General features: G+C 37.0%; 3 protein-coding genes across 9 annotated transcripts; 2 read left to right on the forward strand and 1 right to left on the reverse strand.

Moving 5' to 3' along the window:
• The first annotated feature begins 1,672 nt into the window (after positions 1-1,672).
• On the forward strand, positions 1,673-3,247 carry si:dkey-175m17.6 (N-acetyllactosaminide beta-1,3-N-acetylglucosaminyltransferase 2). The gene has a single exon (XM_067376857.1). The coding sequence runs from the start codon at positions 1,704-1,706 to the stop codon at positions 3,024-3,026; it is 1,323 nt and encodes a 440-aa protein (XP_067232958.1). The 5' UTR covers positions 1,673-1,703; the 3' UTR covers positions 3,027-3,247.
• hif1al2 (hypoxia inducible factor 1 subunit alpha, like 2) lies at positions 1,894-25,257 on the reverse strand. Of its 7 annotated transcripts, XR_010893675.1 has the most exons (19): positions 25,097-25,257; positions 23,049-23,275; positions 22,843-22,973; positions 22,676-22,760; positions 22,520-22,596; positions 22,256-22,431; positions 22,054-22,160; positions 21,383-21,530; positions 20,350-20,537; positions 20,191-20,264; positions 19,517-19,764; positions 19,366-19,438; positions 18,796-18,913; positions 18,220-18,721; positions 17,944-18,012; positions 17,653-17,752; positions 16,896-17,000; positions 2,897-2,915; positions 1,894-1,949 (listed from the first exon to the last, which is right to left on the reverse strand). XR_010893675.1 is itself a non-coding variant. In XM_067376855.1 (14 exons), exons 1-14 carry the CDS (start codon positions 25,195-25,197, stop codon positions 18,456-18,458), a joined length of 2,019 nt encoding a protein of 672 aa, XP_067232956.1. In that variant the 5' UTR covers positions 25,198-25,257; the 3' UTR covers positions 18,030-18,455. The 7 variants fall into 7 exon arrangements, 1 of the variants encoding a protein (XP_067232956.1); XR_010893677.1 differs by lacking the exons at positions 1,894-1,949; positions 2,897-2,915 and adding an exon at positions 8,394-8,477 and having other exon boundaries at positions 18,609-18,721; XR_010893674.1 differs by lacking the exons at positions 1,894-1,949; positions 2,897-2,915 and adding an exon at positions 8,394-8,477.
• On the forward strand, positions 5,164-16,809 carry sart1 (spliceosome associated factor 1, recruiter of U4/U6.U5 tri-snRNP). The gene is made up of 20 exons (XM_067376854.1): positions 5,164-5,678; positions 6,194-6,248; positions 6,357-6,412; positions 7,004-7,130; positions 7,227-7,332; positions 7,426-7,503; positions 8,193-8,292; positions 8,437-8,579; positions 10,222-10,428; positions 10,511-10,614; positions 10,695-10,840; positions 10,985-11,109; positions 13,061-13,225; positions 13,311-13,421; positions 13,501-13,588; positions 13,676-13,766; positions 13,856-13,991; positions 14,074-14,163; positions 16,217-16,338; positions 16,415-16,809. Exons 1-20 carry the CDS (start codon positions 5,423-5,425, stop codon positions 16,431-16,433), a joined length of 2,325 nt encoding a protein of 774 aa, XP_067232955.1. The 5' UTR covers positions 5,164-5,422; the 3' UTR covers positions 16,434-16,809.
• Positions 25,258-26,366: the final 1,109 nt, after the last annotated feature.

Consider the following 26,366-nt stretch of genomic DNA (forward strand, 5'->3'; position numbering starts at 1 on the left):
GCACAGTTTTAAAACTAAAAACGGAAAACTTATTTTACGCATTTTGGCCTTTTATTTACATGACAGCAGCGTTTTGGGGGCCTGAAGACATTTCAAAGTGCTAGTTTCTGAAAATTATACCATTACGATGTCCATATAAACAACAACAAACGCGAATTTGAGAAAATGGTGACGTCATGTGCATGTGTATTGCGTGTTCAGCCTATAGGCACGTAGTTGTTACAAAGTGACATTGCCAACTACTGGCTTGGCATGCATAATACAGCGTTTTTTAATTATTATCGATGATCCATGTGAATTGGGATCATTTTGACAACATTTTATGTCTATACAAAGTAAAAACTTTTCCGTTTTTAGTACATCCCTGTGTAAAAGTAAATAGCAATATTGTGTCACTCAGCATTGACTTCCTGTTTATTGAACAGTTCCATAAAATCAAAATCACAATTCCAGTCATGGTCTTGTTTTGAATACTTAGTAATTCTAACTTAGTAAGACTTTGATTACCTGCAACTGAATCCAAGCCATGCTGATATTCAGGTCAACAGCTTTATGTGATATTTCTTAATTTTATATTCTTTGCTTTGCTAACTTGGATAAGAAAAATGACTTAATCATCATTCTTATGTAATGATAACTTTGTACCTCCAATAAGGAAGAATTCAGTCTTTGTGATTAGTAGGAATTATGCAAACAGGATTTACATGTAATAGATGGGTGTGGCTTATATGCCTCTTCAAATCACCTGTGGCATGCAAATGTTCTCATTTAGTATCTGCACCTGTGAAGACGTTGAGAGGCAATCCTACTCTATGGTTTAATTTCAGCACTCCAACAACAGAACCAGGACATAATGTTTGCACAAGAAAAGGACAATTTAATATTTACTCATTCCTGGAAAACACCATAACCAGCATGGAAAGATACCGGAGCCCTCTGAGGACTTGTCAAGAAAGGATGGGAACTGCATGGAGAGAAAATTCCAGATAAGTTACAGGCACTTGCTGAAACCATCACAGCAACAAAACCTCTAATCCGACGGTATTGTGAATTACTTCTATTACAGAAGATTTTTTGTAAGATAATAGATAATCTTTCAGCTATTTCATAGTTGAATATGTCACTTCAGCTGAAAAGCTGAATATATTCTTAAATGTATTTTTATTTAATTAATTTATGTTTTATTACTAATGTATTGAGTAAATTCATCATGCATTTTCTGAGTACAGCTAGTACTGAGTGTGTCTGAAATATTATGAAATCCCAAAATGTCATGGGAAATAGTTTTCTCTGGTGGAAGAAAATTTTCCTGGTGGAAAAAAATAGGAAAACTCTATTTTTTTTCCTATCTCAGATTAGTGTGCTTCAGTTGCCCATGGGAAAATAAACGAAACAGTGCTGTAAGCTAGGCTTCTACATATGCAGAGTAAAGTACAGGTCTTAAAGTACATGATGTAAATATCATGGGCGGTAGGATGCTGTGGACGTTGCCTGGTCAGGCGCACATAACGAGTCTCACGAGGCAAAACCATGGAGACGGAATACTTCAGAGACTTCCTCCTAGTGGCAGAAGCCCTAGTATTTTACTCTAATAAAAACATCTTGGCTTCTCTGATCTTTCTCATCTGTAATTCACTGAAATTTGATGCTATGTATTAAATATCCATTTACATTTCCTCTTGTTTTCCATTCTTTTCCAGTCCATGGCACGCTCCAGGTGTAATGGAAAGATCCTATGTCTGTGTCTCTTGCCTTGTGTGATGGTAAGTCACCTGTTGGTCTACATCATGGTGTCCATATTTGTAGCTGTCTCCTACTCCCCTCCTCTACCGCAGCTACCCCTCCATTTCATTGCCACTGGAGCCTCTGCAAACTCGGAAGCCTCTGCATCCCATCCACTTCGGCCCTTCTGGAATCTCAAACTAGAGGACGGGGCACTGTGGAACCGCCTCCAGCACATTTGGGACAGAGAGCACAACCCCATATTGAAAGGTAACGATACAAGGTACAAAGATCCAAGCCTTGAAATACAACCCCAAGAGACAGGAGAAACTGGTGCCTGTGAACAAGATGAGGCTTGGGCGTCTCACCTGCCTGATTTTAACACCCTTCCTGAACAAATGAAGGATTTTGTCCTGTCCATGCACTGTAGGCGATATGCTATCCTCATGGATCAACCCAGCCTGTGTTTCGGACAGGACTCTGAAACGCCGTTCCTTTTAATGGCGGTTAAGTCACAAGTCGGAAACTTTGAGAACAGACAGGCCATCCGAGAGACGTGGGGAAGGAGCGGACAAATTCAAGGGCACGGCGAAGGAAGAGGCTGGTTCGTACGCACTGTCTTCTTGCTCGCAAGGCAGGACACAGAGACAGGGCCTCATCCCGACCTGAGTGCCCTATTGAAGTTGGAAAGCAGCACCCATAAAGACATCCTGCAGTGGGATTTTAAAGACACTTTCTTCAACCTCACCCTGAAGGATGTCCTCTTCTGGGACTGGCTTTCAAAACACTGTCCTCATGTCCACTTCATTTTCAAGGGAGATGATGACGTGTTCGTTAGGACTAAGGCTCTGCTGGACTACTTAGACCATGTCAGAGTTCAAAAAATACATAAAAATAAAACAAAAGGATGGGACGATTTCATTGTGGGGGATGTTATTGCCAATGCCTGGCCCAATCGGCAGCCTGATACTAAATATTACATACCTGAAAGCTTCTATAAGGGAGCGTATCCGGCATACGCAGGCGGCGGTGGGGTGGTTTACACTGGTGCTTTGGCCAAGCGTCTGCAGGAGGTCTCTCATTGGGTCAGCTTGTTTCCCATTGACGATGTTTACTTAGGAATGTGCCTTCACAGGCTCGGGGTGTCCCCCACTCATCATTCAGGTTTCCTTACCTTCGACCTTCCAGAGGATCTGCGGGAGAAGCCGTGTGCATATCATAATGTTCTCCTAGTGCATAAACGCACCCCGAAAGAAATGTTAACGCTGTGGAAGGAGCTACAGGTTCCTCCTCAGCAGTGCTAGAGTAAGGCAGGGCAGCTTGTTCATGAATTCAAATGAAGGTAAATGATGCAGCGGGGATCTGGACATCAAAGTTATTTTAGTTTTTACCACAAGGTATTGTCATGCCAACTGGGCGTGTTAATTTGTATAAAAGGCCCTCATTTTTCTGTGATGTCGGGCTGTGTGTGCAGTGGTCATTATGAGAAGATCAAATTAGGATGGCAAGACCGTAGACAAGCTAAAAATGGCATAACAAGTCACAATGTATACAACATGGTTGACTTCACAAGAGAGGGTTGTTGTGAAATGGCTCTTGTTTCATGGAATAAGAATGAATCAGCTATCTAGTGGACAATTGAGGCATCTTATGTGATTTTTTTTATTTTTATGATTTCAAGGTTTGTGGCCCGAACACAATTAGGAGTTATCTCATAATGGAACAAATCAAAAAATGTCATTAACATAATTCAGCTTTGTATTTAAAAAGATATGCTACTGCTTTATGTTAAAAACAAAAACGTATCTGAAATGTTTCAGAGGTTGTAGAACATTTTTAGACAATATTTTTACACTTGGAATCTATATGAATTTTATGCTTTGTTTGAGTTTCACATATTTTCCTTTGTTTTGCAAGAATTGCCAATGTGGAAATGGCTGGAAAAATAATTCAAGATGATCTGGACTCTAGTACTATATTGATATTGGAGTACAGGTGCTCCTCTGCAAAATGATCTGGATGCCTGAACACCCCACAGACATTGTCATCTGGTTTAGGCCTTGTGGGCCTAATTATAGCCTGGTGTCGTTGGAGGCATGCTGAATTACAACAACAAAACATAATAAGGGGAAATAATGAATGACAATAATGAAAAATGTATGATTTGCTGATTGGTCATAGAATTTACTTTGATGATTTATTTTAAATGTTTGTGCATTGATCCGATTCATGTAAATGTGAATGTTTAAAAGCAGTTTTATGACTAAGAATTTCTTTATGTTTGTGTCACTTATTATTGTAATCTCTGTGTTTTCATTTGCTTTGAAATGCTTTCTGTCAATGTATGTTTATTATTATTAGTGGAAATGACCCTCTTATTTTATGTTTGATCAGAAAGACAACTTCATCCTCCAAATGTTTGTTAGTAATCATGCCAAAAGAAGCTTGTATATTCCTACTTAAGACATGTACAGACAGATATTGAAATAAAAGCTGTTAAGCTGTTAACCATTAGTAAACCATTAGTTTTTTTTCCATGAAAGCAATGCAATACTATATATATAATATGTGTGTGTGTGTGTGTGTGTGTGTGTGTGTGTGTGTGTGTATATATATATATATATATATATATATATATATATATATATATATATATATATATACAGTACTATTCAAAAGTCTTTATTAGATGTTGTTTTAGCAATGGTATAATGACCATATATAATTATTTCTCAGTGTCTTTATTAGAATATAACCAGAAAATACAGGAAATTTGTATGCAGTGTTAAAAAACAGAAAAGAAAAAAGAAAAGAAAACACTTTACACTTGAGCAATAGCAGGAACTTGGCTCTCCATTTTGTTCAGATTTTTTTCTGTTTTTACTTTTTGTATACATATTTCCTGTACTTTCTGTTTGTAATAAAGACCAAAAAATTTATATGGACGGTCATTAAAACATTGCTAAAACAACAAAGCCGGCGGTGGCCTAAGACTTATATACTATATATATATATATATATATATATATATATATATATATATATATATATATATATATATATATATATATGTGTGTGTGTGTGTGTGTGTGTGTGTGTGTGTGTTTGTGTGTGTGTATCTAAGATATATATAAGTTCATATATCTAACATTAAATGTATTTTACAGTATGGTATAGTATTTAGGTTATTTGACTTTAGTACAATGAACATTTTAAAAGCCAATTATTAGTTTTGCATTTTACGAATTACTAGATGTTACAAAAAGTTATTAGTATATTTTCTCATACCATATAAACAAGTTTATGTATTTTAAAACAAACCAAAAAAAATTAAAAAAAAAAAAAAAAAAAAAAAAAAAGTGTGGAATACTACAAGACTGCGTTGTACAGACCAACAGCCTCCATACTAGGGGGCGCTGCAACACCCTTTTTTGTCCATTTAACCCGGAAGTTATCAGAACAGCATAGCGTTCATCATACGACTGTGACTGCGGTAGTGTTAGTCGTGTATGTTTAATGTTTACATTTTGCCGTTAAAATAAATCCGAAATAATGCGTTAATTAAAATTCGGTTAATATAATCTGGCTCTGATACTATGATGTATTTGTACTGTTGATATTTAGTAAATATTTGCCGTGTTATAATCAACTAAAGTCCATTAGAGAGACACATCACATTTAGTCCGTAAACAGAACCGATATGGGTTCATCAAAGAAACACAAAGAAAAGGAGAAAGACCGGGATCCTGAGGACCGGCACCGTGAGCACAAGAAACACCGTCACAAGGACCGAGATAAGGAGAAGGACCGGGAGCGAGAGAAGAGAAAGAGATCTCGTTCCAGAGAGAGGAGCGGCCGGGGGACAGAGAGAGACAGAAGCGGTAAAGCCGAAAAGAGCAATGCAGAACCGCGAGTCAAGAAAGAGAAGCTTGATCCTGCTTTCGAGGACAGCAGCGGTCAGTCATCCTGTCCACCCCATAGTTGCTCACTAATTACTACAGTAAAACTGTGTTAACTTTGCAGTACTGTCATCAAAATGAAAATTTTAGACTGCCTCATAGGCCTGGTTTCACAGACAGGGCTTAGATTAAATCAGGATTAGGCTCAAATTAGGACATCTAAGTAGCTTTTATAAATGTGCCTTAGAAAAAAACACATTACTGGTGTGCATCCTGAGACAAAACAATGGCACTGACATGTTTTAAGGGATGTGTTGCTTTGAGTTAAAACGGCTCAGACATGCATTTCAGTCTTTGAATAGACTTCAGCCTTTTCTCTGAAACCAGGCAATAGTTTGTTAGGTGGGCATCTGATTAAATTTTGTGAGACAGCGTTATTTCTTACTAAAATTCACCATGGTAGCCCATACATATCTTTGTCCTACAATATTTATGGTCTGCAACAATCTCTAAGGCTTTGGTAGATGTCAAGGCATTGGATGGTATTCATGTATGTCAACATATTGTTGCAGAGCCAGGTCCCAAATCTGCAAGTGGTGATGCTTCACTCAGCATTGAAGAGACCAAGTATGTTTTGTAGCACACTGTCATTTGTAATTACGGGAGAGAAAAATATAATTAATTTAAATGCATATATATGTATATTTTACTAAATGTCATTACTTTGTTTTACAGTAAACTGAGGGCCAAACTAGGTTTAAAACCCCTTGATCTCAATGAAAGCAAGAAAGGTAAGAATTTTGTGGTTGTTACATCAAAGCACTGTTTTTTACACTACTGTTAAAAAGTTTGGTTATAGTACGATTTTATTTTTTATTTAAAAAAAAAAAACTTTTTAGCATGGCTTGATTAAATCATTCAAAAGTGACAGTTAATGCATTTATAATGTTACAAAAAGATTTCTATTTCAAATAAATGCAGTTCTTTTGAACTTCTCTATTCCTCAGAGAAAAAAAGAATCAAGATTTCTCAAAAAAAATATGAAACAGTACTGTTTTCATGTTGTTTTTTAAGCAGCAAATCAGCATATTAGAATGATTTCTGAAGGATCATGTGACTCTGAAGACTGGAGTAATGATGCTGAAAATATTAAAATAGAAAGAAGTCATTTTAAATTGTAATAACATTTCATAATAATACTGTTTTTACTGTATTTTTCATCAAATAAATGCAGCTTTGTGTATGGGAGGCTTCTTTTAAGAACATTAATAATATCTTACTGACCCAAACTGTAGAATGTTAGTGTATGTATTTTATTGCTTTGAATGCAATCTTGTTTGAAGCTTTTCATCTAAATCTGTGATTGTTTGCTGGTTCCTCAGAGAGTGGAACCAAGGAGGAGCCCCTCCTGGCTGAGACCATCAATCCTGTCCATATCAAACAGCAGGCCGAGATGAGAGAGAAACTGGCTGCTCTCAAAGAGAAGCGTCTGCTCAATCAGAAACTGGGGTAGGATATTGTGACCACCTGCAACTTACAATATTGTAATTCTGTGTTATTCAGACTAAATCAAATAATAAATTGGACTGAATTTTATGTTTTCAGGAAGGTAAAGGCGCTTGGAGATGATGAACCATGGCTGGACGACACAGCTGCCTGGGTGGAGAGGAGTCGCAAACTAGCCAAGGAGAAGGAGTTGGCGGAGAAGAGGGTGAGAATAGACAACCAGATGGCTAGCTTTGTGTCTCGCTTTTCCTCTATCAGTCTTTTTATTTTGTCTTGTGTGTAATCCCTCTCTTAACAGGCCAAGCTCCTAGAGGAGATGGATGAAGAGTTCGGTGTGAGCAATCTGGTCGAGCAGGAGTTTGCACAGGAAAAGAGGGTGTGTGACCTTTTCTTGCTATTCCCTAGACTTTAATCCAGCTGTTCTCAACCTTTTTGACTCCCAAGTGCCCCAATATTCAAGCAATATTTAAAGGCCCCCTAAATATTTCTGGTATTTCTGCTGCAATGACAAAGCTACTCATTTTCAGACTTTCAGATTGTTAAAATAATACAATTAAAATAATTCTGTAATAATGTATAAATGTAGATATTTCAAAATAAATTCCATAGTTCCAGAAGCTTTAATGAATGAATGGATTTTTATTTTTTTACTCACAATTAGCAATTTCTACCCAATAAAATATTTCAGAGTTTGGCATAACTAGAAAATTATATTCATACTGATTAATTTCCATGACTTGTTTTATTAATGCACATGACTTTTCCAGGTCTAGAAATCACACCTTTTAAGATTAAACCTTCTTCAAAAACCCAGGTCTCTTAAATAAATATGATGGTTGTTGAAGGGGTCAATTAAAATAAGAAATATCTTGATGTTTATCTATTTTAGCTTATTGAGAACCACTGCTTTAATCAGCAGTGAAAGGAACTAGCTTTGATCATGTAACTGTTGTTAATGGGAAGGTTTCTCTTTAAAAAAAACAACAAACAAACATATATAATAGTATAGATATTATTGCATATCCATTTATGTATTAATACAGTTTAGCTGTTTTTACTAACCAGGACTCGTACAGCTCAAACCATCTCAAAGGGCTTAAGGTTCAACACAAGATGGACTCTTTCAGAGAGGGAGAAACGGTTGTCTTAACTCTAGAAGACAAAGGTAAGCTAACAAGATGATGATTGAGATGGTGGGTAAATGTATTGTTGCTTTAGATGAATAAGCATCTGCTAAATCACTGATGGCATCTACACACACTCTCCTGCAGGCACACTCACTGTTTCTCTGTGTGGGTGATTTTCACAGGTGTTCTGGAGGAGAAGGAAGACGTGCTGGTGAATGTGGGTCTGGTGGACAAAGAGAAAGCGGAGAAAAATGTGGAGCTGAAGAAAAAGAAGCCAGATTATAAACCTTATGAAGAAGAGGAGAGTGTGGATGACATGGTCGTTGTAAGATTGCCTGTTATGAAATTCACTAAATGCATTAAAACACATTTGGGGTGCTTTCACACTGGTGCGCACTCGGATTCAATTAACGTCAGAGTTCGTTTGGATGATGTGAACGGTGTTTTTCAAACTCAAGTCCGCATAAAAAGGGTTGTTTGTGGTACGGTTCATGTGAGCTCCAGTACGGCACGCTTCTGAAACAAATGCAATTGTACTAAAACACAGAATAAACCAGTGTTGCCAAGTCCACGGTTTTCCTGCAAAATTGGGCTACTTTAACCAAAGTCCCTTTAAGACAAGTCTTTTCACTCGGTGGCCATCTTTGAAATGCCTCTCAGGCGTTCAAGTGCGGCTCCTATCTCTTTGAACCGGGAAACATCAAATTCTCCAAAGCTGTTTGGCAAGCTTTCGATTAAATTTGAAATCATCAATGAAATCTAACAATAATTTTCATTGTAAAGGCTCGAATCATGACAAGAAACTGTATTTTTCAGGCTGGATCAAGGTCATGCGCAGTCCTAAATGCGTGTCTCTTGTGTCTCATTTCGGAGGCGTGTGTCTGACCGTTTCTATAGTAACTGGAGCTTCTTTTTTTTTTTTTTTTTTTTTTTTTTGAATATTTTATTTTAGTTTTTTCCAAAAATAAACACAGAACAGACAAACAACACTGTCTCGGACCACACAATAAAAAAAAATAATAAAATAAAATAAATAAATAAATAGAACCGGAGCTTCTAACAGCCGCTGCAGTGACTCGATGACTTTATCAGTCGGCGATTGGCTCTTATTTAGAAGGCGGGACTTATTCTGCCATATTGCGCATTGCACTTTCTCCTATTCAAAACAATACGAGTGACATGTCTTGAGTTATTATATAGTCTTTGCTTTAACACTGTTGCCGCGGGTTGAACCGACCCTTAATAACATATTTAACCCCACGGAATCTGAATTTCAACAGGGGAACCCTGCCAAAAACGTTGATTTTTACCCCCCGAAATGCGTTGTTGTTTTTTTTTGTTTGTTTTTTGTTTTTAACCACAGGACCCTCCTTGAAATGTGGTTGGGCTAATTTTGAGAAGCAATTGGACTGGTTTTGTTGTGAAAGCCATTTCGAGGGTTGCCAGGTTATTTATGACATATGATTTAATAAAAAATGTGTTTGTGTGTGTTTTCAGTCACTTTGCTGATAAGCCTGACTGATGTACTGCAAGCAGAGAGAATGTATATGTAATTTTTTGCTCGCCTTCAGCAGAAATAGACTCCCGCATCCTTTAGAAAATTTGCAGGCAGATAGACTCAAGTGCCGTTATGTGCTGATGCTTTGGAAACAAAACCAAAGATTCAAAAAACAAAATATAAAAGTGATGTGAGCAACACTTCATTTTTCCGCCGCCTTCTGTGTCATCGTTACCAAGCAACAGGGGTAAACAGCTGCTGCTTTGAAGGAAACTCACCATGATTTAGAATCAAACAATACATTGTGAAAACAATCCAGTGGGGGGAGCAATTTAACTCTGTCATTTTGGCATCACAACATTATAATGTTAGAGATAATGAGCAAATCTCCACTATTAAAACATCACTGATATTGACTGACAGTGCTCTTACTTAAGTGTAACATTCCTGTGTCTTCTTTTCTTTCCAGTTCAAGCCAAAGTCTGTGCTGTCCAAGTATGATGAGGAGATTGAGGGGGAGAAGAAGAAGAGTTTCAGGCTGAGTGCTGGAGGTTTTGTCGGGGGTGAGAGAGAGCGAGAGCTGCAGGCCATCAGAGAAAACCTGCGCAATCAGGCTCAGTCTCTGGACATGCCTTCTCTTACCCTCGCCACTGAATACTACACGCCACAGGAAATGGTGAGAAAGATGTTTGTTTATGTGCACTCAGATTTAAGTTTCATTTTATGCTTGACTCATTTTTTGCCATGTGCCACATTAGGTCGGCTTTAAGAAGACCAAACGCAAAGTTAAGAAAATCAGAAAGAAGGAGAAGGCTGGTGACCTCTTGATCGATGACACTCGAAGCACAGATTTTGGTTCCAGGTAAAGCCTTCACTTGCTTGCTGTTGAATACTCCAGTGACACCACATTTCTTTAAACTAAAAACTGGTTCTTGCTCTCAGGTCTCGAGGTCGAGGTAGAAAGCAAGAGGATCAGGAGGAGGGGGTGGAGTTTGGGGATGTTGCTGTGCAAACCAGCAGCAAGCTCAGTGATGTCCTCCAAAAGTCAGATGACATTAGAATGGCAGACATGGACATAAGTGATGACGGTAACAACTTTTTAATGTACAAAGTTAAAACCTAATTTTTCGTTTTCTGAAGGCATCTGTTTCTATCTATGGGGATTTCCTTTGAAATTCAAATGAATTGCATCAGTATTCTCTGCATTTACTCTTTCTCCTTGTCTTTCTCAGAGGACTTTGTCCCTCCAGAGTCTACTGTATTAGAAGAGGATGAAGCCGAGCAGGAGCTCCAGAAACAGCTTGAGAAACAGAGGAAACTCAGACAAAAACAGATGCTCAAAGACTCGGGAGAAAGGGTCAGCACTTTTCAGTCCTGAAGCAATTCTTTAACAATGCAGGATAAAAATCCAAATTTTTATTAATTGTTCAAAGGCCCAAGGCCATGTGTTGTTGTTGTTGTTGTTGTTGTTGTTGTTGTTGTTGTTGTTGTTGTTGTTGTTGTTGTTGTTGTTGTTGTTGTTGTTGTTGTTGTTGTTGTTGTTGTTGTTGTTGTTGTTGTTGTTGTTGTTGTTGTTGTTGTTGTTGTTGTTGTATTGCAGTGCACAGACACACATTTTATTCGCTACCGTTTAGACACATAGGATTTACAGGGTTTCATCCATTCTAAAGTCTTTGACTGTTCATCCCTCTTTTTTTCATGCAATTCCCTGTTGTACTTTTACTTTTATATATTACTATTGAATTAAGTCAGTGAAATTACAAAAGTGAAATGTCTATAATAATTAGTAGGGCTGCCCCTAATAGTCGACTAGAAGAGGATTAGTCGACCAAAATTTTATTAGTTGATTAGTCTCAATGCGGCAAAGTAACGCAATCTGTTAGGGACAGATCGTTAACGGCGGGTCCTTGTTTTAATTACAGTATGTCAGGCAGGGAATCCAAACATTTGCATATCATCCATCGACCTCAAATATGGCTTATCATTTGAAACATGTCAGTAGTAGCATCTTTACATGGCTCTAACATTAACCTTGATAAATGTGCGCTATGAGGCGCATATCCAAGTGTTTGTGCGGAGTGTGAATGCGATCACTTTCATTTTTCCTGATAACAGTTGAAACAACTTAAAATACAGAGGAAACAACTCTTATGGTCATGCACTACTCTTTGAATGATGTATTACTTTTATCTGCTTCATTCAAGCTGAAAAGGGGTCTACTTTTGTGTAAACTCATAACAACAAAACATTGTGCCTTTTGTAAAATAAATTAAAAAAAAACAGGATGCGCTTTCTGCCGTCTCTGTGAAATGGAGCGTGTGACAAAAATTAACCGAAACTCAACGTATAGGTTACATGCCTCACAGACATGAGAAATATATCTATAGAAAGCTTGATATGTCTACTTTCGAACAAACCAAATCAAATCCAAAGAAATACACTCTGCTTATGTAATCAGAAAGGTGCATTTCTCTCTATAGGCACGTGCAGATGAGATGGCAAGGCAGCATCGCTAACTTAATCTTTGCAGGAGACACTGACTCAGAAAACACTAGTTAATTAATAAATAATTAAAATGTCTCCTTGCTATTTTTCCCAACACATTCATAATCATTATTGCCGGTGCTTTGCAGTAAGCTTTATGTGTGCACTTGAGAGCGGTAAGTAATTCAAGTAATATAAACGTGCGAAAAGTCGACTTATATCTTAAATGCATGACTACTAGCTGAATTGAAAAATCTTTAGTTGGAGGCAGCCCTTATAATTGATCCTTCGCAAAGACCCGCCCCCCCTTAGTTGCTTTGTCTGACAGGCCATGGCGCGGTCATGCCACACGCAGTGAAAAATACATCACGGAGCAAAGAGGACACTGACAAGAAGTCGACAGACAAGACAGAGCAGGTTACTTATGATATTAAACCAATTTTTTTTTAAGAAATTCGAACAATAAAAACATTTTGTGGCTCTTTAATGTATCGTGACAGATTGCTGTAGTGCCTCAGCTCAAGCAGCTTGTGAACCGATCATCTCTTCCTACTAGTTAATTTATAGCGTCAAATAAACATGGATGAACATGGGAAGGAATGTTGTTGAAAACGCGGAAAAACGTAAATACACACCATTTTTCAAGTTCAAGTCCACCGAGGTTAATCTTCTAACTCCTGACTGTTTGTCAGAGAAAATGGCGGATTCGGCATTATGATTGGTTAGATCGCTTGTCAATCAAACTCCCGGCGAAGGGTTAATTAACAATAAAATGCTGAGAAAAAATGTATTCAACTGTTTCCTTTGTATGTGGTGTTTTTCAGGTGGCTGAGCACATGAAGCACATGAGGACGGCAGAGGATGACGACAATGACCCAGACAAAAGGAACAACATTGTCTTCAATGCCACCTCTGAATTTTGTCGTACTCTTGGAGACATCCCAACCTACGGGCTGTCAGGCAACCGAGAGGACCAAGAGGATATTATGGTACAAACCATCCCAACCCTTCCCACTTGTTATAGGTAGAATCACCTGCAAATCTTGATGGTTCTGATTTGTTTGGGTCACACAGGACTTTGAAAAGGATGTTGAGAAAGAAGGAGGTGGACAGTCAGACTCTGATATGGATGACAACGTGGGCTGGAGCACCGTCAACCTGGATGAGGAGAAAATCCATGCAGATGTGAGTCTTCCGCTCGCCTCACTGACAGCGATTCAGTTGAAATGTGAAACTTGTTCTTTAATCTTGTCCTCTGTTATAGTTCTCAACGGCATCCACAACTATTCTGGATGAAGAACCAATTGTGAACTCTGGTCTCTCTGCCGCTCTGCTTCTGTGCAAAAATAAGGGTGAGAGATCAGCCAAATCTGAACTAGATAGAATGGATAATAAATGTCTAATTGATTTACAAATGTATTTTTATGTATCCCTTTCAGGGCTGCTGGACACACAGATGCTGAAGGTGGCTCGTGTCAAAGCCACAAAACCAGTTCTGGCAAACGATAACTACTGCATCGAAGACAAGATGTTAGTAGAAGTAGCAATACTTTCCCCAGTGGTTCTTTCTTATTTTGAAAAAGCCAAGATGTTCTTATTTCTTTTTCATTGTACTGCAGGAATATTGATGACAAGTACAGCAGGAGGGAGGAGTACAGAGGCTTCACTCAGGATTTCAAAGAAAAGGATAACTATAAGCCTGATGTCAAGATTGAATATGTTGATGAATCTGGTCGCAAGCTGACCCCTAAAGAGGTTTGTGCACATGTAGTTCTTCACCTATGACGTTATTAGATATCACTGCTATGAATGCTCAGCTTCACGTGTCATCCTCCAGGCTTTCAGACAGCTGTCCCATCGGTTCCACGGGAAGGGCTCTGGCAAGATGAAGACGGAACGGAGAATGAAAAAGCTTGAGGAAGAGGCGGTATGTTTTCTTCACATCGCCAAGCATATTGGGACAAGCAGCACCATTAAAGTCGGCATGAAACGGAAGTCGCGATTTGTGACACACATGGTTTCTCGAACAAGAAAAAATGGAGGACTGGATTGTCCATCAGAAATTGTTTTGATCGTTGTCGTTTGCTATTGCTGCGATCTTGTGGAAAAAAAGAAAAAATAATTGTCAATTTTGATTTCATCGTCACTTTGGCTATGTCTACATTAATCTGGATATATTTGAAAATGGTGTTTTCATTTCAAAATGCTCTCCATCCATGCTAGTGTTTTCAAGCATTTTCCAAAAGTTTCTCATCCACATGGAAAACATTAAAGGGTTAGTTCACCAAAAAACGAAAATGATGTCATTAATGACTCACCCTCATGTTGTTCCAAACCTGTAAGACCTCCGTTAATCTTCAGAACACAGTTTAAGATATTTTACATTTAGTCCGAGAGCTTTCTGTCCCTCCATTGAAAATGTATGTACGGTAGACTGTCCATGTCCAGAAAGGTAATAAAAACATCATCAAAGTAGTCCATGTGACATCAGAGGGTCAGTTACAATTTGTTGAAGCATCAAAAATACATTTTGGTCCAAAAATAACACAAACTACGACTTTATTCAGCATTGTATTCTCTTCCGGAATCCTTTTCATTGAATTGATTCCATTGAATCCTTTCATCTGTCGGCGTTGGTAATGCACTTTTACATCGTTGTTTTTGGCTATTAGGACATCCGTGACATTTTGAAGCATCGAAAATACATTTTGGTCCAAAAATAACAAAAACTACGACTTTATTCAGCATTGTATTCTCTTCCGGGTCTGTTGTCAATTCTCGTTCACGACTCTGCTGCTGCTTCTTTCCTGTTTTACGGCGATTGGCATCCAGCTTATTGGTGCATTACTGCCCCCATCTGCTCCGGAGTGTGGTTCACGACTCCGCAGTGACGCTGCTGACGTAAGATGCTGCTGACGTAAGATGCTGCTGACGTGTTATCCGGTGCGCCCGAGCTTCGTTTACAGTCTGAGGGAGACGCACGCTGTTTTCAAGCTATTCTACATTGATTGTATTTTGGTATTGCTATATTTTTTAAAATGGTACGTAAGTGTACATGTCGCAGATGTCCTAATCGCCAAAAACAATTATGTAAAAGTGCATTACCAACGCCGACAGATGAAAGGATTCAATGGAATCAATTCAACGGAATCAATTCAATGGAAAGGATTCCTGAAGAGAAGACGATGCTGAATAAAGTCGTAGTTTTTGTTATTTTTGGACCAAAATGTATTTTTGATGCTTCAACAAATTCTAACTGACCCTCTGATGTCACATGGACTACTTTGATGATGTTTTTATTACCTTTCTGGACATGGACAGTCTACCGTACATACATTTTCAATGGAGGGACAGAAAGCTCTCGGACTAAATCTAAAATATATTAAACTGTGTTCCGAAGATGAACGGAGGTCTTACGGGTTTGGAACGACATGAGGGTGAGTCATTAATGACAGAATTTTCATTCTTGGGTGAACTAACCCTTTAAATTCACCTTATTGCGCATGCGGAAAACCTCAAAAAAGCTCAATGAGATGATACAGATGGAACAGACATAATACATTTCTCATGCAATTCTTCTGGCAGGATCATTTTATTTAGTAAAATATCTCACCATTATATGTTCGGTCTAAAACGCTCTCATGTTTTGCCACATGACAGCAACTGCGAGTAAATTTTCTGTCATGTTTGCAGGACTGTGATATGAAGAATGTGCAAAGTAACATTTTGGCAACTGTGGGCAAGTCAATAGCGGCATAAAACATGCATATCAGTTCAATATGCGTCACATGACCGAACTTGCTTTGGAGAGTGTTTTCAAAAAGCTTAGTTTTCGCAGGACAAAAATGCTTCTCACTGTGGACAGAAGGCCAAAACGGAGAGAAAAAAAAACCTATTTGAACAAGGCCTTTTAATTGATCTTTTTGGTGTAAATTAATTGATCTGTTTTGTCAAACTATTGTTTTTTTTTGTTCCTGCAGCTGCTGAAGAAGATGAGCAGCAGTGACACTCCTCTGGGCACCGTCGCTCTTCTGCAGGAAAAGCAGAAGTCCCAGAAAACTCCTTACATTGTGCTGAGTGGCAGTGGGAAGAGCATGAATGCGTATGTATTTCACCATTTCCATTCCATTCTATCTATATTCTGGTTGTTAATTGGTGTTATCTTCCTCTTTTCACAGGAACACCATTACAAAATAAATCTATAATCAGGAACCAGTCTTTCACAGAAGATTTCTTAAAGAAAATGTACTAATTTTAGCTGTCTCTTAAATGAATAAAGTCGCAACAAGTGATGTGTATATACAAACATTGTCCTGTGTGTGAATTTAAATCCCTTGATTAATTTCTTAATTCTGACAATTTTCTGTAGAACACGCTTCTTTTTTCCTCATTAAAAGCTGTTGCGATTAAACGGGTCTGTTATTTGTGTATTACAAGCATTTTTGTTTTTGTTGAATTTGTTAGCATTGAATATGTCTGTATTAATGTATTATAAAATAAGTGTATTCAGTAGTTATTTAGCTATCGCTGTTCTTTGTGTACTTTAATAACCAATACCACAATGGTGTTAGATGCTGCATTGCCATCTATCAAATTACACTGAAACTATTAAGTTTCTAAGTTTTAGACAGCAGTCTACACAATCATTGATTCCCTTACCTGTCCATCAAAAAAGAAGCAACTTGTGGATCAATACTCGACTCTTTTTTCATCATCAAATCAAACGCTACTAGCGTATCTTCAGAGTCAGCAGTTAAAGGTGCCCTAGAATTAAAAATTGAATTTACCTTGGCATAATTAAATAACAAGTGTTCAGTACATGGAAATGACATACAGTGAGTCTCAAACTCCATTGTTTCCTCCTTCTTATATAAATCTCATTTGTTTAAAAGACCTCTGAAGAACAGGCAAATCTCAACATAACACCGACTGTTAACGGTCGGGATCATTAATATGTACGCCCCCAATATTTGCATATGCCAGCTCATGTTCAAGCCATTAGACAAGGGCAGGACATCTGGATGTGCACAGCGGAATCATCAGATGTTATGCAGGAAAGCAAGCAAGAACAACAGCGAAAAATGGCAGATGGAGCGATAATAACCGACATTCTCCATGATATCATGATATTTTTAGTGATATTTGTAAATTGTCTTTCTAAATGTTTCGTTAGCATGTTGCTAATGTACTGTTAAATGTTGTTAAAGTTACCATCGTTTCTTACTGTATTCACAGAGACAAGAGCCGTCGTTATTTTCATTATTAAACACTTGCAGTCTGTATAATTCATAAACACAACTTTCTTTATAAATCTCTCCAACAGTGTGTAATGTTAGCTTTAGCCTGTTAGCCATAGAGCACAGCCTCAAACTAATTCAGAATCAAATGTAAACATCCAAATAAATACTGTACTTACGCGATAAAACATGCTGCATGACGAACACTTTGTAATGATCCATTTTGAGGGTTATATTATCTGTGTGAACTTTGTTTATGCAGTGATAGAGTTGAGAGCTCTGGGGGGGCAGAGAGCGTGAGCAATTAAAGGGGCCGCACACCCTGAATCGGCGCATTTCTAATAATGCCTCAAAATATTATAAAAAAAAAATAAAAAATCTATGGGGTATTTTGAGCTGAAACTTCACAGACACATTCAGGGGACACCTTAGACTTATATTACATCTTGTAAAAAAACGTTCAACGGCACCTTTAATGAACTTGAGGATTCTCACGGTGTCCAGTAGTCAAGTCATTTCAAAAAGGGGTGACACTCACACTGTGTAATTAAAACAGATTTTATGAAAAAGAAATTAGTACAGTCTTGTCAATGTACACCATTCAGATGACACTTCACACACACACGCAAATATATTTCTTTGTGTATAACTTGCATTTCAAACAATTATTCAATTTCAATTGAAGTTTCAATGCACAATCACAAATTAAATAATTGATTCCAAGCACAACTACACATTATACTTACACAATCTGTAACATTTTTTAATAATATTTCAATAAACGGTGGAAGATTTTCTTAGGCAGGTCATCATTTGGCCACTACTGTACTATTTACACTGTAACTTCGAAAGGAGTCGTTTATAGCACAAAGCCCAAGATGAATAAAAACTTTACTCCCATCACAGTAATGTACACTAAGGCAATGCTTGTTGGTGTTGATTGATTACTGCCAAGCGTTGTTATCGTAAGTCTTGTTTTGGATCAGCACCAAGATACTCTTGAGGCCACTTGGTCCAGAACAGCTGTAATTTCTGTCCCTTGAAGCAAATATGATGTGGGGTCAAGAGGAGCATTGACCTCACACTCCCACCCACTCAAAATAGGTAGAGTCATATGTGTTGGGTCCATTTTTACATCAGTATGGTGTTTTCTGTTCTGAGGATGGCGCTTGGGATTCTCCAGAAGCGATCTAAACTTTGATCCAAGTGGATTCAGGCCTTCACGACATGACCTCGGTATTGATCCATCTAGTGGAAATTGAAAATGTGTAATATAATAGGACAAAATATTGTTTTATTGAAGTCTGGAAGCAATCTCTTACCGATTTTCCATTGTGTTCTGCTGGGTTGTGTAAATTTCCGCACATCTTCCTTCTGATGATATGTCTTGCTTTCAGCAGAGAAGAATTGATTATTCTGTTTACAATTATAATTATAAACCTGGAGGAAGAAATTAGTCCAATTACTTAATGACGAACTTCATTTGAATGTATTTTCAGGGTTTAAACGGATTTTGTTTGTTCCAGGATCGACATATTTTGTTGATCCTGGAACAACATTCCTGTCTGAAATTTAGTCCTACCCCTAAACCTAATCCTATCCTTAACTTATACCTATCAGAAGGAAATTATAGGCTAAAAACACTGATATAGAAGCACCTAAGCCCCTTTAAGTCTGAACTTAACATAAACTCTAAACTTGTACCTCAAATCTGATTGGTTGATTGGAATGTTGTTCCAGGATCAACATAGATGCTGATCCAGGAACGTGTTGTACTTGGTGAAATCACATTCCTCAGTGGGGTCTCTGTGTTGAATGAATCCACTAATCAAACTGGAGGACCGGAACTAACTGTTATTTAAAGGTAATTTGTACGCACATGAGCACAGTACCTTTGAAATTCTGTTCACAAGATCTAAGCTGTCATTCCACTGCTTGGCTGATATCAGGTTAGTATTGGTGATCCTATAACAAAAGAAATGTATGTTTAATGAATTGCAAAATGATTGCACACCAGAAAATGAGCTTTCTTATTAGACACACCTGTTTGTTAGAACATAATGACTGACACTTTGTTGGGTATCTGTAAGGCTCTTCACAGGTAGAAAGACTGTTCCCTCTGAATTTTGCAACCGAGGGTCCAATTTTTGATGTGGACTGTTGAATGATGGTCCACACACATTTAGTTCGGCGTTGTCCACCATCTCATCTAAAATGGGAGTTAGCAGGAAATCCTCTCCGTGCATGGGAATGTATGGAGCGAGACTGTCCAAGTCTAACTCACACAGATCCTACATTAAAGCACAGCAAATAGGAAGGTTTTCACAACTATGTACATTACCATTTAAAAATTTGAGTTCAGTATTATTTTTCAGCAAGGCTGCACCTAATTTATCAAAAGTCACAGTAAACATGTTTAATGTTACAAAAAATTCTATTTCAAATAAATGCTGCTGTATTGTACATTCTATTCATCAAAGCATCCTGAATCCTGTTTCCACAAAAACATTAACCAGCACAACTGCTTTCAACATTGATAATAATTGCTTGAGCAGCAAATCAGTATTAGAATGATTTCTGAAGGATTATGTGACACTGAAGAATCAGTAATAATTCAGTACCATGGTGTGTGCATATATATATATATATATATATATATATATATATATATATATATATATATATATATATAAAGTACATTTTGTAAGGGTACTCACACAGTTGAAATTGCAGCACTCTTCTGTGTTATGTGTGATCTCTGTGCAGTCATGAACTTCCTGTATGTCACCCTCTGAGCAAAAAGAGTTCATCGTCATGATAACCTGTATTTTTGATAACATCATATCCTGTGATATTTTAATATCTATTAATTTTACCTCTTTGCTTTAGGGGTATTGTAGGACTACTGTGCTCATTTGATTTAGTTCTATGGCTGTTTTCATCCTGCTGGGTTGCAGACATTGGAAAAGGGGCAGGAAGGGATTCTGGGCCAAGTGAATCATGTGGTTTCAGAACTTGTTCTGTCTGCTCCAGTAAAAATGCAAAATCAGGCTTCTCCACTCCACTACACATAAAAAATAAATAAATAAATAAAACTTAACATAACTTTATACATTTACACATTTAAGGAATGTTTACATGACAGTGATGTGATAAAAATGTTTTTGCGTTTTTCGCGTATAGATGACAACGTTTTCAAAATGATCCCCATTCACATGGATCCGTGGAAGCGGTTAAAAACGCTGTATTATTCATGCCAGGCCAGTAGTTGGCGATGTCACTTTGTAAAAAAAAAAAAAAAAACACTATGCACCTACAGACTTAAAACACATAATACGCATTCGCATGATGTCACCGTATTTACAAATTTGCGTTTTTGTTGTTTACACAGAGATGATAACGGTATTGTTTTCAAAAACTTCCACTTTGAAACCAGTTTTCAAAAGTTTGCTTTTTCAAGTCGTCTTGTAAATGAACGACCAAAATGTATAAAAACTTTTTCCCCTTTCATTCTTAGTGGCCGTTTTCAAGTTTTTGAAAACAATACCATTATCGTCTCTCTGTAAACTACAAAAACGAGAATTTGTGAAAACTGTGACATCATGTGCATGTGTATTATGTGTTCAGTCTGTAGGCGCATAGTGTTTCTTTACAAAGTGACATCGCCAACTACTGGCCTGGCATGCATAATACAATTGTTTTCGCTGATCCGTGTGAACGGGGATCATTTTGACAATGTTGTCATCTGTATGCGAAAAACACAAAGGAAAAACTTTTCTGTTTTTAGTACATTGTTGTCATGTAAACGGACCCTTAGTAACTTACAAAACATTTAAGGTATAGGTCTAGTATGTGTATTTCTTGGGAGTTGAACCAATGTCCTTGCATTGCTAGTGCCAATTTTCTAACCTAAGAATGTAGTTGATGCAGACGACACTCTCTGGTACACCAGTACAACTGTTGCACACCACTGACGCATCTGTCTCTGCCCAAACATAGCCACCATGTCTGTGCAGCAGCCGATATTTCCCAGTCGACACCTGACCCTTGGAGAGTACTGTTTCAGACAAATATTTGAACATTATTAAAGAGATAGTTCATGAAAATTACTCACACAATGTACTCATTCTCATGTCATTCCAAAAAAGTATAAAGTTCCTTTTCTCATATAAAAGAGCTAAAAAAAAAATAATAATAAAATAAAAAAAAAATGGCCATCCATGTTTTCCTGCCTATGGCCTGAGGTGCTGGATTTGAAGCAGTTTGGAAAAAAAAAAAAATAAAAATAATAATAATAATAAAAAAATAAAATTAAATAAAAAAAATTAAAATTAAAATAATAAAATAAAATAAAATAAAATAAAATAATAGTCTTTGAAATAAAGTAATATGGGTTTGGAACGGCATCAGGCTGAGTAAATAATGACGACATTTTCAATTTTGTCACTTTTGTGTGAGGACTTCTTACTTTAACATGTAAATTATTGTTTTATTTTTTTTTTATTTTACACATATTTCATAAAAAAACAAGTCAAATTAAGCACACAAGTGGAAAACAAATGACAAGAAATCCATCTTACAGCAAACATGTGCCTTGCGGATTTGTTGGCAGTCAGATGGATGATAGTACTGATACATGGATTGGCCCAGCAACTCTGTGTCTTGAAAGCCGGTCAACTTCACAACCCTGAGCCAAAAAAGAGCGTCAAATTTAAAGACGGCCCAAAAATTGTCAAAGCAGTTTGCTTTTTGTACGTGAAAGCAGCATGCATAAGGTTGTACCTTGACTGGCAGTAGGTGAACTTCATGTCTGGGCTGTGTACGCTCATAAACGTACTCGTATTCAGCGCTGCATCCAGTTCCGCAACCTCCTGCATGGGCAGAACCCTGCACTGAAGAACCAGACAACTGGATCCAGGCGTAGCTGATGACTTTTTCTTTCCAGTACACTGAATAATCTTCAGAGAGTGAAAGCAAAGAAGTGAAAACAATGAAGATTGTGCGGTCTTTTTACTTTTGCAAACAATGCAAAGAAACGATTCTTACTTTCCAAGGAGTCAGCTTCTGGTTCATGACACTTTTCATTCTGAGGAGCACTTCACATTCCTGCTGTCCTTGGTTTCCTGAAATGTTAGCAGCAAATCAAATCACTGGCACTAGCTAGCATATACCAGCATGGTTTTTCAAGCAAGAAGTGCTTACCCATCAGTCTCGTGAGGATGTCTTTGACCTCCATGTGATCACATGGATGCAAGAACTCAAACAAACTCCTCCCGATCAAATCCATCTGGAAGAGAAACGGGATTTAATGAAGATGCCAGTAAAGTCATTCCAAGTACATGCAATTCATTTCATTTTAGTGACATCACCTGGTTAATTCCAGTGTGTGTAGTTACGCTCTTAGTGGTGAAGATGACCTTGCCATTCAAAGACAACAAAACCACAAACCCTCCGAGGGTAGAATCTAGCAACTCCCTCTCATGAGCTTTAGCCGATACTCCTACAATCACAACGGCCTTTAGAAAACTTGCTTTCTTTCAACCCATTTTCTACTTTCAACCCCTTTTCTTTCTACCTGGTGAAGGAGGAGAGGACTGTGTACAGTTGTCTGGGGTGTTCAGAAGACCCCTCAGCTGCAGGTAGGCGATTGTGAGACGTATGACAGAAGCTTTGTCTCTCTGACCGTCCATATTGGGGTCCAGAGGCAGAAGAGCAGTTAACTCCTTGAACAGCTGACTCTCCTTCTTCCTTCTGCTCTGTGCCGCCAAGCGAGAACATGTTTTTCTCCATTCTGTGCAGGCCCTGTATTTAAAGTTATGGTGAATTTGAAAAACCACAAAAGATATGATGAAGCATTTTTAAAATAAACACGCAAACATTTAAAATGACATTGTTTTAGTATGAGCACGCTGCTGTTGACCCAATTTTCTGCTAGCGTCATTCAGAGGAGGGAACATACACTAGAATTGTCATCATTTTCAATGAAGACATCGGTCAGCACCGTTACTGATGGAAAAAGAGACGTCATGACTGCGTCACTTTGTCTTATCACTACCAAGCGTAGTTGCCTGCAGCTTCTGATACAATGTCATGCCTTCTGATAATGCCTCCTAATGTGCATTTACTTTTTTTTGCCTGAAAAGGTAAAAAAATAAAGGTAAAAATATTTTCTGAAATTTGCTTGTGTAATATAAAATTTCTTTATTATTTATTTATACAGTTATTTCCTTCTCTGCATTTTTTTTTCTTTGCTCTAGCTTGTTTCCTAATCTAGCTTTCTAATAAACCTGGCATTGTATACCATTGTTTGCTCTGTGAACAACTGCTTTTGCTTTTAATTTTAAATGCAATTTAATTTATTTTAATCGGAAAACTAAAAAATTGCTTAAAACGGAAGGAAAAGGGCACTTTTAGGTATATAGACCTTGGAATTATAAGGTTCTATCTGACATTTTTGTCAAAATTGAGTTATTCTATAACGCTCAAAATAATTAATTGGTTTGAGTAGTCAACTTAAATGAAACAAATTAGTTCAAACAAATTAACTTTTATGAGTATTTAGAACTTTCTTTGTCTTTTGAGTTCACAAAACTGATTTTATGTAAACTGAACTATTTCATTGTTTTGAGTTTTCTGAATTTTTTTTTTTTTTTTTTTTTTTTTTTTTTTTTTATTTAGACAAACTTAAATTTACCTGAAACTGGGCTGGGATTTCTGTTTCCCAGCATGCTTTGCCATGACACTCGAACGGGAGAGTAAATGCTAAAGTTAAATGTATATATGTATATGTGTATATATATTTTTTGCAAGATAAATGTTAAATTGGAGATTAATAGTGTTTAAAGCTGGCTAAGTTTCCATTACCAAAGATATTTGAATGCTATTTTAAGTTAAATGTATTATCTTACATGATATTTTAAGTTAAATGTATGAATTAGCTTACTCAAATATTTCAAGTTAAGAGCAATTAAAATGTTTGAGTACAAAAATAATGTATGAGACAGTTTTGCTTACTTAAACTTTGAATTTCTTAACTCAAAAATTTTGATGCAACCGAATAGCTACATTTTTTGGGTTTTGCCAACTTATTTGGTTTATAGTGTATTGTTATTCTGTGACAACTTAATTACATTGTTTTTGTTTTTTTTTGTTTTGTTTTTTAAAGTTGTGTACATTTTGGGACTTTTTTCTATTTACAAAGGAGTATGGAGTGTAAAAACTTTGAAGCTCAATATCTCAAAACGGCTCAGAATGCAGAGAGAACCTTATAATTCCAAGGTGGCGGAGTGCCTGGCTGATTTGTTGTTTGGGTATTATCTGAATATTTCATTAATTTGCAAAAATATACTATGCATGATAACAGAGGGAATTTGACAGTTATTTGAATTTATTCAATTTATTTAAAATACTTTAATTCCCATTTTAAAAGTTTTTATTTTTCTGAGATAAATTAGAAACTGACCGATTAAAATATTTTATTATGTGTGTTTTGTCCCAATTCCACAGGTTAGTTCTAATGAACGCATTGGCAATATTCTAAAAAAATGTTAATGCAGCTTCAATGGAATGGTTTTGTATAAAATCTTGTGACTATCATGGATTAAGTTTAGTTTTTGTACTCACCTCCTTTTCTTCTGCTCAAAGAATATTTGCTTTCTTCTAGCTTTTCCATAGCACTCTTCTCTCAGTGGATCACTAACCGTTTCCAAAAGCTTTGAAGTCATTTTAAAATTTAAGACTTAAAAGATCATGTGCTCATGACAGGCATGTTACCAGGTGGCATGTGTTCATACTCACTGGTTCTAATCTCTGGACATGCTTGTGTTTATACCCATTTTTTTCTGTAGGGGCCTTAAGACCCTCCCTTCATGTTCCATGTGACAGTTGGCCATTAATCACCATTAGGTTTGCATCTGTCAAAACAAGATGGTCTTTTACTTTTCTGAGTAAAAAGTGTAGATTCTTGTAGATTCTATTCTTGCAGATAAGCATTTGGTTTTGCCACCCATGATTCTAGGAAAACTACAACCCATTTAAAAAAAGGTTGTCAATTCTATATTAATTCATAAGCAATAATAATTTAAAAAAAAATCATTTTCTTATTTCCTTTGTGCTGGCAGTTATAAGATAAAGACATAATTGGCACTATCATATAAATACAGACAGTGTCAAGAGGTTGTGGCACTGGCTACAGACCAAAACATGGTTACATAATCCAGTCATTCAAACATAGCACAAACATACATTTAGGGGTCTTATTATATTATATTTTAACATTAAAACGCTTCAAACTATCTATTAAAGGGATCGTTCCCCCAAAATGAAAAATCTGCTATCATTTACTCACCTTCAAGTTGTTCCAAACCTGTATGAATTTCTTTCTGCTGAACACAAAAGAAGATATTTTGAAGAATATGGGTAACAAACAGCAAACAGCTGACATTGACTTCCTTAGTATGCAATATATATATATACATATATACATACATACAGTGCACAGCATAAATGAGTACAACCCCTCTGAACAAATACAAAAGATGTATTTTCTTTATGATCACTAATACAATTCATGGAAAGATGGCAAAACTAAAATGTATTAAACATATACATTATGAAAACTATGAAAAATATATGTCATTAATAGCCATTAAATAAGTAAATTAGCCAATTTTGTTTAAATTAAGGATTGCAGAAATGAGTACACCCTAGATTTAATTCAACAAATGTATAATATTCTAGTACTTAGTATGCCCTCCATAATTTTGAATATGCTGCTCTGACCCTTGTTGACACGGAGTGTACAAGTTCATCACTAATTGTCACATCTGTCCTGTTTAACTCCTGGATGATGAGCTCCTTAATGCCCTGATCTTTAATGGGGAGTGTTGCTCAA

Source organism: Chanodichthys erythropterus, chromosome 22 (genome assembly GCF_024489055.1).
Source record: "Chanodichthys erythropterus isolate Z2021 chromosome 22, ASM2448905v1, whole genome shotgun sequence".
Lineage (NCBI taxonomy): Eukaryota > Metazoa > Chordata > Actinopteri > Cypriniformes > Xenocyprididae > Chanodichthys > Chanodichthys erythropterus.